The 12,918-nt window shown below is 39.0% G+C and overlaps 1 protein-coding gene across 3 annotated transcripts in view; it reads right to left on the reverse strand.

Annotated features, from left to right (window-relative positions):
• The window catches only part of LOC138750503 (microtubule-actin cross-linking factor 1-like), a 33,687-nt gene extending 23,064 nt beyond the window's left edge, over positions 1 to 10,623 (reverse strand). Inside the window, exon 1 of one of the 3 annotated variants that reach the window (XM_069912576.1) lies at positions 6,722 to 7,595. In XM_069912576.1, coding sequence (XP_069768677.1) covers positions 6,722 to 6,862 — 141 coding nt within the window. In that variant the 5' untranslated portion in view covers positions 6,863 to 7,595. Of the gene's footprint in view, positions 1 to 5,365; positions 5,570 to 6,721; positions 7,596 to 10,253 lie in introns of those variants that run through there. The other 2 variants (XM_069912578.1, XM_069912575.1) reach the window with 2 other exon arrangements.
• Positions 10,624 to 12,918: the final 2,295 nt, after the last annotated feature.

Below are 12,918 nucleotides of genomic sequence, written 5' to 3' on the forward strand. Positions count from 1 at the left end.
TATAAACAGGGGCCATTCCACACCATTTCATCGGAATATGCACATGGGCAACACGTGGTCTTGCCCAGTCTTGGATCAATACGAAAAGGATGGAAAATACTAAAGACCAGCCTCCTATACACACACACGGGCATCGACGGAATTCCGCTTCATCATTTCCCTGCTCATGTCTCCCTAACACTGCCTTCATTTCTCGGGCCCCTTCGTCTAATCCCTCCCCTTTCATTTCAAAGGCCTTCTCTGCGTCTAAAGCAACTGCTACTGTTGGCGCTTTACTCCCTTCTACTGCATGAATTAAGTTAATAAATTTACAAATATTGTCTGTTGTGCGTCTTTTTTTAATAAATCCAGTTTGGTCTAGATTTACCATTTTAGGTACATAATCTGCTAATCTGTTTGCTAATAGTTTAGCTATTATCTTATAATCTGTGTTAAGTAATGATATTGGTCTATATGATGCTGGTGCGAGTGGATCTTTCCCTTGCTTTGGTATTACTGTAATTATTGCTGTTTTACATGAATCTGGTAAGCTTTGTGTTTTGTCAATCTGGTTGATTACTTCCAGGAGGGGAGGAATTAATAAATCTTTAAATGTTTTATAGAATTCTATTGGGAATTCATCCTCTCCTGGTGTTTTATTATTTGGTATTTTTTTTTTATTATCTCTTGTATTTCTACTATTTCAAATGGTTCTGTTAATTTATTTTATTCCTCTATTTGTGATTTTGGTAGTTCAATTTTAGTTAAAAATTCATCTATTTTGCCTTCTTTCCCTTCGTTTTTAGTTTGGTATAATTGTTCATAGAATTCTCTAAAGTTTTCATTGATCTCCGTTGGATTATATGTGATTTGTTTGTCTTTTTTCCTTGATGCCAATACAATTTTCTTAGCTTGTTCTGTCTTAAGCTGCTATGCTAGGATTTTGTGCGTTTTTTCCCTTAGTTCATAATATTTCTGTTTTGTCTTCATTATGTTCTTCTCCACCATATATGTTTGTAGTGTTTCATATTTTATTTTTTGATCTGCCAATTCTCTTCTTTTAGTTGTATCTTCCTTCATTGCTAATTCTTTTTCTATATTTACTATTTTCCTTTCCAACTGCTCTGTTTCCTAATTATAGTCCTTCTTCATCTTGGTTACATAACTTATTATTTGCCCTCTAATGAACGCTTTCATTGCATCCCATAGTATAAACTTATCTTTCACTGATTCGTATTTATTTCAAAGTACATTTTAATTTGTCTTTCAATGAATTCTCTAAAATCCTGCCTTTTAAGTAGCATGGAGTTTAATTTCCATCTATACATTCTTGGAGGGATGTCCTCTAACTCTGTTGTCAATATCAAGGGTGAATGGTCCGATAATATTCTAGCTTTATATTCTGTTTTTCTTACTCTATCTTGCTTACGAGCTGATAACAGAAATAGGTCTATTCTTGAGTATGTTTTATGTCTACCCGAATAATATGAATATTCCTTTTCCTTTGGGTGTTGTTTCCTCCATATATCCAAAAGTTGCATTTCTTGCATCGATTTAATTATAAATTTGGTTACTTTGTTCTTTCTGTTAATTTTTTTCCCAGTTTTATCCATATTTGAATCCAAATTAAGGTTGAAATCCCCTCCTATTAATATGTTCCCTTGCGTATCTGCTATCTTCAAAAAAATATCTTGCATAAACTTTTGATCTTCTTCGTTAGGTGAATATACATTGAGTAGATACCAAAACTCCAAATATATCTGACATTTTATCATTACATATCTCCCTGCTGGATCTATTATTTCCTCTTCTATTTTAATTGGTACATTTTTACTGATTAATATAGCTACTCCTCTTGCTTTTGAATTATACGACGCTGCTGTTACATGTCCTACCCAATCTCTCTTTAATTTCTTGTGCTCCAATTCAGTTAAATGTGTTTCTTGCACAAATGTTATATCAATTTTTTCTTTTTTCAGTAAATTTAGCAGTTTCTTCCTTTTGATTTGGTTATGTATTCCGTTAATATTTAAAGTCATATAGTTCAACGTAGCCATTTCAAACTTTGTTTATCTTCCTTTTCCGTTTCTCCATCATCACCTTTCCTTCTTATCCATTTCTGTTTTCTTGTTTTGAACACTTTATAAGACAACATTTCTAAAACATCAAACATTTTCCTTATTCTCCTATTTAAAACTTCTTTAACCCCATTCTCCCCTCCCCCTCCTGAGTTGCCCTTTATCTCTTGTTGGGCAAACACATCTCCCCTCTCCATTTGGATTTGCGAATTCACTCGCAAATGTCAACTGATTTTGCAGTGACCGTAACTCATCCCCACCCAGCCCCCCCCGGAAAAGATTTCAATTTTCATATGTAACAAAGGTCACTCTTTTAATTCCCTCCTTATTCCCTCTATTCCCTTTCATTCCCTTATTAATTCTTATCTATACTCTATATATTTTCCTCTAAATACGTATACATTCATGTATACACACACATACATACACATCTACATATATATATATATATATATATAATAAATATATATTAATATATATATATATATATAAAATATATATATATTATATATATATATAATATATACATACATATACCCATATACACACATACATATAGTTCGTGGTCATTTTTACTCTCATTACATGTCTTCATCTCTCTGCTTGTTTTGTAGTTGTTCTGCAAATTTTCGTGCTTCCTCTGGATCCGAGAATAGTCTGTTTTGTTGCCCTGGAATAACTATTTTAAGTACCGCTGGGTACTTTAACATAAATTTATATCCTTTTTTCCATAAGATCGTTTTTGCTGTATTGAACTCCTTCCTCTTCTTCAGGAGATCAAAACTTATGTCTGGATAGAAAAAAAATTTTTGACCTTTGTATTCCAGTGGCTTTTTGTCTTCTCTTATTTTCTTCATTGCTTTCTCCAATATATTTTCTCTTGTATATCTTAAAAATTATACTAAAATGGATCTTGGTTTTTGCTGCGGTTGTGGTTTCGGGGCTAATGTTCTATGTGCCCTCTCTATTTCCATTTCTTCCTGTAATTCTGGTCTTCCTAGGACCCTGGGGATCCAATCTTTTATAAATTCTCTCATATTCTTGCCTTCTTCATCTTCCTTAAGGCCCACAATCTTTATATTATTTCTTCTAATGTAGTTTTCCATTATATCTGTCTTCTGAGCTTACAGCTCATGTGCCTCTTTAACTTTTTTATTAGATTCTTCTAATTTCCCTTTTGTCCTTTACTTCCATTTCTACGATTATTTCTCGTTCTTCCACATTCTCCACTCTTTTTCCTATCTCTGATATGACCATTTCTATTTTATTCATTTTTTCTTCTGCATTCTTAATTCTTCTTTTTATCTCATTAAATTCTTGTGATTGCCATTCTTTCACTGATTCCATATATTCTTTGAAAAAAGATACATCCATTGTCTTGCCTTTCTCTTCTTCTTCTACTTCTTTCTGTTCTTCTTCTTCTTCTTCCTCTGGATTGACCATCTGTTGTTTCCTTGTTTTCTTTTTACCATCTTCTTTCTTGTTGTTGTTATTGTCTCTGTTCTGCACCAGCTGCTGTGCTGCAGGTGTCTCTCTCAGCTGTGGAGATGGACTCCGCAGCTGTTTCCCCCTCCCGTCAGTGTGTTTTTTTTCTTGCGCGGTTGCGCACTTTTACTCGGCTCTGTGAGCCATTTTTGTAGTCCCGAGCCCGGGACTTCCACTGACCTGAGGGAGCGGGCTTCTCTCTCCGCGGCGGGCCTCCTCGGACAGGTAAGGCCTTCACCTTCTTCTTCCGACGTTTTTTCTTCTTCTCTTCTTCCCGTTGTTTTCGACTTTTCTCTCTTCGCTGCCATTTTCTTCTCACCTTTATTTTTACTTTGTTTTAAATTTTAATCTTGTACCTTTGTGTTTTGTGCGTTTTTTAACTTTTCCGGAGAGGGCTGGAATTCCCTGACCGGCCACTACTCCATCACGTGACTCCCCCCATCTGGATCATCTTCAGCTGTCATCATTTTCTTAGTCACAGACCTAGTTACCGCACATGCAGGATATATCTCACCATCCTCTCTAACCACATCCTTACTAGGCCAATTTGTCAATCTTAAAACTGACCCAACTTTATTCTCTGACAAATCATTCCCCAGCAAAAACGAGACACCTTGCATGGGTAACTCCTACTACAACAGTTCCTTTGACTAATTCTGAATTTAGCACAACCTTGTGAAGCAATATTGACCCTACCTCATCTCCAACACCTTTAATCAAAGTTGTCTCCTCTGTGTCTGTCCTTTGATCCACAGTTAAAACGGTTTCTAACAACAATGACTGAGCAGCCTCAGTATCTCTAAGAATGTTAACTGGAACCTGTGGTTCTCCCTCCTTTATTGAGACAAAGCCCTCTGACACAAAAGGCTTGAAAACATCCATGACCTACTGATCAGGTTATGCACCTCTGCTCTCCTTAAATTCCACTGTTTCTGTATACATGGTTCTGGTTAAACCTGTTTTTACCTTTTCTGTTTCAAGACTAGACAGTCACACGACCAGCTTTCTTACACAAATGGCATATAAATACAGAAGTTCTGTCCTTTCCTACCTTTCCTTCATCTTTTTTCTGAACATTTTCTCCAGACTTTATTTCAGCCCTACTATCCTGCTCCATCCTAACCTTATGAACAGGTTTATTAATCTGGTCCACATGAGCTCTCTGAAAATGCCTATTATTCTGGAATGTCCTTTTGTGAGTCTTCCTCAACAAATTTTCCTTCACATGTAATATTTCACTATTATAATCCTCTACGTTTGTACTTTTCTCATCCAATGTTTAACTTCAACAATTTTCAATGCCTCAGAAATAGCCATCAGTTCCTATTTTCTCACCTTCTGCAGTTCTGCAGGTGATGGTTGTAACAAAAATGTATCAACATCCATTGCTGCAGTTTTTCCAGACACAAGCTTTCTGTAAGCTTGTAAAAATAGCCTGCAAAAACATCCCAATCAACTAATAAATCATGAAACTGCAATGTTCAAATCCTAAAGGATGAGCCCCCATAAAATGTTACGGAGTCCAGATGACCCCAAAAACCAGTAGCAATAGATATGCACGACCACACAGGGTTATTTAAACAAAAGTAGTTTAGAATTTTATTTGAACATGAAAACAGAATTGAACTTTAACTTATTACTTAACCTATCTAACCCACTTAATCCGCCCTCAAATACTAAGTGCAGGTGAGTGTAATGTGTATTGAAGATTAGAAAAGTTCTTTGAATCACAGTCCTGGTTGCAGGCAATTCTTGCAACAGTGCTCATACATTAGCATTAACAAAGTTCACCAAGCTTTGGTGTTTAACAGACAAATGGTTACCACTCAGAAGGGCTCTTGCTGGTTTTCAGAGAGAGAGATTCCATTTCCAGAGCATCTGCAACTGATTTCTTCTTAATTAGTCTTTCTGACAGAACTTGCCCCCTTCAGGGTTCTCCGGATGATCCTTTTTCTTTCAGGTCATCTTTCAGACCACCAGTCTTCTCCTTTCACCAGGCAGCCTTCCAAAGTTTGGCAGCTTGTCCCTCTGGAACAGATTTCTCTGACTCCTTCTCTCTCACTCCCTCCCTCTTTGAGAGCAAAGCTGTTCTAACTCTGCCTGCTAACGCCACATGCTCTCCTAGGCAAGCTGTATGTGGATACTTTGTTGCTCCTTGGCAAAAAGCAGGATGCAATAATCCTGCTAAAATTCTGGCTTTTCAAATGTGTGTGTGTGGAAGCTGCTCGAGTAATTCATTCCAAGCTACCTCTAAAACTCTTGTCACACTGCACATTCAGAGATCTGAGAAGAACCCTTGGCCGAGCCAACTTTGCTTGAAAGTAAACAACAATCACTAGCGATCTGTGGTCGTCTCAGCCTTCCTTAAGATAGGTTGCAGACACCACCTTATCAATTAGTGCATTGGATCAGGTAGTGCCGGAAATACACAGAGAAGCCGCTGTGTGGAGATTTCACAGAAATACAGTTTAGAAGCAGGAAAGGATCAGATGTTATTGAACAACAATGAAAGGAACTATTAGCATGTGGTCTACAAAGTAACCTTCTTTTTATATACTTTATTTAAAATCAAATTCAAAATCCACAATAAAATACATCATATTAACATACAATAATTTCCCCATATATACCCCCCTCCCATCCCCTCTCTTAGCTCCCTCCCATCCTCTACAACCTCAAACTAAAGAAACAAACCATCATAGTCGGGTTTGATGTCACCAATCAACCATGACATATTTAGACCCATACATTTCACAGAGGGACCCGCACATTAACAAAAATGGTAGACGCATGGCGTAAATTGTAAGTTATCTTTTCCAATGGAATACATGATTGCAGTTCCATGTCCCATCTCTGAATACTTAATTCAATTTAATCTTTCCAGGTTATAGCTTTACATTTTCTCGCTACTGCCTATTCCAACTGAATAAATGCAATTTGAAATGTATCCAATTTCATTTCCAAACTCCATTTTACTTCATATGTCCCAATAAAAATTCCATAATTCCATTCAGAAAGGGTTTCACCTGATCACCTAACCATACTGAATGTAAAAAAGACCCTATCTATTCCCCACATTGAAAACACATATCCAAAGAGATAAATCTATACCTCTTCAACTTCTCAGGTGTTAAGTAAAGTTGATGAATAAAATTATAATGAACGAATCTTTATCTTACGTTTACTGGCTTAGTCACACTGTCCTCACATAATGTCATCCAATCATCCTGAGAAATTAAAACCGACAGATCCTTCTTCCTTTTACTTCTCACTTTATAAATATCCGACTTAGGCATCTTATTTTGTAATAAAGCATACATTTGTGTAATCAATCCCCTTTCCCCTCCTTCAATAATTGAACATTCAAATCTCTTCCTTCGAGGTAATCTCAAACTGTGTCCAAAATTATCTAGTAACAAAGTTGGTAACTAAGCATGGACCTGATCCATATTTTTCATTCCATCATTGATATGAAACAAAATTTCCAGCTTCATAACAATCTTCGGCCAAGATAATACCTTTCTTTTCCCAAATATTCAGGAATACGTGATTTATTTTTATACAAAGCTTATTTTAATACAAAGGGTTTTAGCCGAAATTTTGCCCTCAGCACCAATAGCAACGTTGGTCCGATACCATATTTCCATGAAATGTTTTAACACCGGTAAAGGATAATTTTGGAAAAGTTGAGCATTCCATTTATAAATAAACTGTATCATTCTTTGTTCATGAAGCTGAGCCATTTGGATTTTAGCCCAACGTAAACATTGTTGTGATCCAACCATTCTATTAATAAACTTGAATTGTGCCGCTTCATAATAATCCTGAAAATGTGGTAATTATAAAACTCCAAGTCAATTTTTGTATAGATACTCTTGCCAATTTACCTTTTCATAATAAAGATCTTCCCAGCACATGGAAATCCTTAAAACCTTTTAGGAATCCCACATGTAATTGATTGACAAAAATACTGAATACGGGGGAAAACATTCATTTTAAAACACTGTCGTGATGGACACAACCAAGAAAGACTCAGCCACCACATTGAAAGCCATTAATGACGTTTTTATTCAAATTCAGCCCACGCCCGCTTAAGGGCAGCCTAAGCTCAGTCACCTCGTGCATTGTGATATCAGAATCGCTGCCCCAGGCGTGCGCTGGGCAGGTGACTTGAGGCAGGGAAAAAACCTTGACAGCGCCATCTTCCCATGGCTGCTCCGCCATGTGGCGTTATACACCATGGGAGACTGCGCCGCCACATCGCCCTATTAAAGTTATCAGTAAATCTTTCCACCTATTTAAATCTAATTTAATTTTATGCTATAATAGTCTATAATTCAACTCATATAAATGATTATAATTATCATCTACATTTATCCCAAAATACTTAATTTTATCCAACCGCTTAAATGTAACAATATCTGCAGTTTGCAAAATCCATTCTTGTCAAAGGCATCATTTCACTCTTATCCCAATTAACCTTATATCCTGATAATGCACCACACTGTTCCAACCTTGCATGTAACCTTCCTAACGACTGCGTAGGATTTGTTAAATATATCAAAGCATCATCGGCAAATAAATTCATTTTATACTCTTCCTCATTTGCCTTAATATCTTTAATATCACCATCTTGTCTAATCATTCGCGCTAACGGTTCAATAACCAAAGCAAATAAAGCCGGTGACAAAGGACACCCTGTCAAGTTGATCTAGATAATATAAAGGAAGAAGATACTTGTCCATTTGTCACCACTCTAGCCAATGGATTTTTATATAAGGCCTTCACCCAACCAATAAAGAGTGGCCCAAATTTAAATTTTTCCAATACCTTAAACAAAAATCCCCATTTTACTCTGTCTGCAAGGTAACCTTGATTAGAGAGAGGCATTAGATTAGATGTATTTTTTAGATTTAATTTTTCGAGTTGTTTTCTTTTTCTTTTTATTCTTTTGTTTTGTACAATTTATTTCAATAAATGGGTTCACCATATAGATTATTTCTTATTACATTACAACTCCGATTATCTGAAAGGGCTGTGACCAACCGGCTGCTGCCGAGAGGCCGCTCTCCTGGACGACGGCAGGACAAGGAATTCTTCCAACCACTTGCTGGGAGTGAGTGGTGTGCAGTTTGATGGGAGAATTGGAGAGAAAAGTCAATAGGGGAAGGTAAAGAAGGAATAGAAAAAGAGAGGGGAGGGAGTTACCTGAAACGAGAACAATCGATGTTCTAATTTCACGTGCAACAATTTTTTTTTCAACCTGAGAGGTTAGTTTGTCTCTGAAAAATATTTCAGATAAATGCAGATTCCTGATTTGTTTTGGATATCTTCATTTATTTGAATTTTTGTAAACTTTTGGATAAATGAGGATTTCAGCAAATCTGATTTTGGATGATTGGAGTTGGAGTGTAATTGTTTTGGAGGTTAACAAGTCATCCTGAATGTAGTTTCATTAACTTTGTTTTCTTCGCGTGTCCTTACTCGTAATGGAATGAATTGTCACGTGGTTTTCAGATTTCTGTATGTATGCTTATATGTTAAACTCAATAAAAACATTTTACCAAGAACAAGCATGTGGTCTTGCAGGTAAAAGTCACAGTTAAAACTTAATGACTATTTTCAAATCCACTGCAAAGCATTATCTTCATCATGTGAACCATGGCAGTGAACAGAACAAAAGTATCTGGAAAAAGCAAGGCAAAACACCTTTCAGGATTGGCCCAATGAACATTGGTTCAAGGGTTGCTGAAGGCATTGCAACTGAACACATGGCACAGGGTCAATCCCCAGAGACATTCAGATTTTACACCTATACACTCAAGGCTGAGGTTTCTGACTTGAATTTGATGAAAGGCAAACCACAGATTCTTGGTGCATCTTTACGAAGAACACTCTTGTTTTGATTTCAGCCAGAAAACCAGGACTCCAGTCTTTCATCAGTCTTTCTTCCAGGGCAGAAACCAAAGGAAAGGGCACATTCTTCTGGGGGTCCTTGGTTAATATTTACTCTTAAATCACCATGGCAGAAACACAGAACATAGAACACTGCAGCATAGTACAGGCCCTTCAGCCCTTGATGTTGTGCCAACCCATATATTCCTTCCTAAAAAAAGCACTAAACTCTCCCTACTCCAAAACAATAAAGAGAATTTAATTCCTGCCTTTGACAGCCAATTGTTCCCAGAAGAAATATTAAAAATAATTATACTTCAAATGTAACAACAGAAAATGTTGGAAATAGTCAGCAGGTTGGTCACCTCCTGACTTGCTGGGAGTTTCCAGCCTTTTCTGTTCTTATTGAAATATCCAGTAATTCCAGTTTTATCATTTACACTTTAAACCTTGGGGATCCTTTGTGCTGTGAAAGGAAAGAGAATGTTTTTCATTTTAATTTACAAAAATAAGACTATCTGGACCCATTTATTAAGTAGGAATGTATAAATTCCAAGTAGGATTCACTTGTTGATGACCTTGTTTAAGTTTCAGAATAAATGAAGCACCCAATCTGTAGATGCTTTGGAAAAAGATAAGACAAAGCGTAACTGATTTACCAACACTGAATTGGAGATAATTAGCTGCAAAACACCAAGCTCTCCTTATAGGATGAGTGTCTGATGTTTACGTGAGTAATGAACCTTGTGCACACAGTACAACTTATGTTCATTTCGACATTGCCTCATAGAAGGTTTCACACGTGACCGAGAGTACCTGCTGCGTGTTTTCTTCCCTGCGGTCGACATTGAAGTCTGACGATTCCTCCGCAGCAACTCGGGAATGAAACCACCTGCCTCTGATCTTCTTGCAGCAGTTGCACGTCATTCTTTTCCGAGGAGTGAGGGATCTCCTACTCTGCTCCTCTTCCCCAGCCACTCGTGCCACTCGTAGACAGCACAAGGCATTGCCCATTCTCCTGCAAGTCACACACGAGGTGTTTCCAGTGACGTGTGATGTAGTAATTCAAATACGTCACCACCGTGAGCCTCACTTGGCCAAAAAGCCCTGGTATTCGGCAAAGACTGTGCCACGCGCTCGCACCACGTTCAACCCTCACAATGAACACGACTGCAGTCTCAGCAACTGGGTTTGCTGGCTGTGTGATGTCATCAATGGGTTTATTGTTACACAATAATACAGAAAGACAAGTGAAACCATGGCAATCTCCCAATATTTACTCTCTCGCTATGATGTCACAATGAGACCCCAACCCCCCCACATTCTCGGAATGAATGTACTCAAGGGGCAGTTTATATTTGAGGGTCTCCCGCCAACCATTGTTGTCGGGGCAGCCAGGTGGACTCCTCTTGTCATTGCCCCTCCCTCCCAGGTAGTCTGCACCCACCTGGATCGGGTGCCAGGGGGCTATAAGGAGATCGGGGAAGTGATTGATACCCTCCTGTATGAGGGGGTGTGATAAGACAGCCCAATCTGGCCTGTCTGTAAGAAAAATGGCACGTGGTGTATGATACTGTAAATTGGACAAATTCACTCCCCACCCCCCCACCCCCACCCCCCCCCCCACTCACTCTTGCTGCGGTCGTTTTCGATGTGGTTAAATTGGTGGAGGATATCACGGGCAGGGGCGACAAACCCTGGTATGCCGTGGTCAACATCGACAATGTGTTCTTCTCTAACCCATTAAGCCCCAACTCCCAGGACAATAGTGGAATCCTACACAGGTGTTCTGTGGGCACTGCCCTTCGGGCAGGTTGACCAGGACAGCAGCATTCAGGGGCTGAAATACCTCTCTTACATTTATGGAACACCAGAGGATTGCACTGGCTTCTTGCTGGGAAGATCACATTCGGAGAGTACAGTTTTGGGTTGGACGTGAAGATGAATGGAAGATAGTAAATTCTGTGACAAAGAGCCGTTACGACACATTCACATCCTTCACCGTGCTGGAGAAAAGGTCAAGATACCGTAAACCAAAAGTTAACATCGCATAGTGATTCCCAAAGTGGGTGCTGCCTCCCCTCTATGGGCATTTAAGAGACCCTTAGACTGGCACCTAGATTAGCGAATAATAGAGGGTCACAAGGCAGGAAGACTTTAGTATTTTAGTTTGGAAGGAATATATGGGTCTGCACAACATTAAGGGCATAAGGGCCTCTACTGTGCTGTAGTGTTCTATGTTCTAATGACATCATTCTTTTCACCTTCAAAGAATAGGCACCTGACCTGTCTTGCCCTTCTTTATAAATGTTCTGCATTTATATAAGTGGAGAATATACTGTGGTGATATGCTATTACTCCTCTAGGTCACCAGGACCACCACCTGACAACCTCATATATAAAGCCGACCAATCCTAGGCTCCTCCATTCTGACCTGGGCTTGCACAGAGGCAAGAACTTGCTTTATATACTTGTCTATTAAAACTAGCATTTAACTTGGACTCTGTCTAATGTGGTTGATGTTAGTCACAATTTAATAGACTGATATATATTTATATATACAGCTCCGCCTGTTAGTTAATTCAACGGAACCGGGATTGGCCGTGCAACCACCTGGGTTTCTGACTTACAATTAAGGATCGCGACAAGCACGGGCAGAAGGCGTACGACAAGTCGCCCTCCTGATCATGATCTACTACCAGGATCTCCTGGATGGGTTGCTAACTCTGAGACACCCCTAGCCAACCCCAATTTCCCACAGGGTGCACACGCTTGCCCAGGACCGAGTGTCCGCATGGCGAAGGGATCAGTTGGTAGGTGTCCACTCACAATCTGACCATGACATTAACCTTCCATTTTTTTTCAGGCAGCAGAGGAACTCAATCTAATGTATAATAGGGACAAGTGTGTCTTTAGCACTAGGTAACTGGCCATCCTGGGATATGTGGTACAGAACGGGGGAAATCAGCCCAGACCCTGTCCGCATGCACCTGCTCCCAGACCTCCCAGTCCCACACTAACAGAAAACCTTAAAGAGATATTTGGGACATTTTGCATATTATGTACAGTGGGTCCCCAACTATGAGAACAGGGCTTGCCCACTGATAAAAGCCTCCGGTTCCCAACCTGCCCAGCAGCTGTCAAAGCCTTCACAGATATTAAGGACCTGACTGCAAAAGCAATCCTGCCATCCATAGATGAGACGATCCCATTCCAAGAGGAGACTGATGTATCAGATGTAGCGCTAGCTCCTACACTGAACCAGGAGGGGCGACCGGTAGCCTTTTTCTCATGGACCCTACAGTGGTCAGAGGTGAGAGACTCAGCAGTGGAAAAGGAGGCTCAAGCCATTGTGGAAGCAGTAAGGCACTGGAGAGATTATCTGGCATGGAAACCTTGTCAGGACCAATGATCTATGGCTTTTACGTTCGCCAACCAGAACAGGAGAAGATAAAAAAACAATAAAATCTTGTGCTGGAGG

The sequence above is a fragment of the Narcine bancroftii genome, unplaced genomic scaffold (assembly GCF_036971445.1).
Source record: "Narcine bancroftii isolate sNarBan1 unplaced genomic scaffold, sNarBan1.hap1 Scaffold_154, whole genome shotgun sequence".
Taxonomy (NCBI): Eukaryota; Metazoa; Chordata; class Chondrichthyes; order Torpediniformes; family Narcinidae; genus Narcine; species Narcine bancroftii.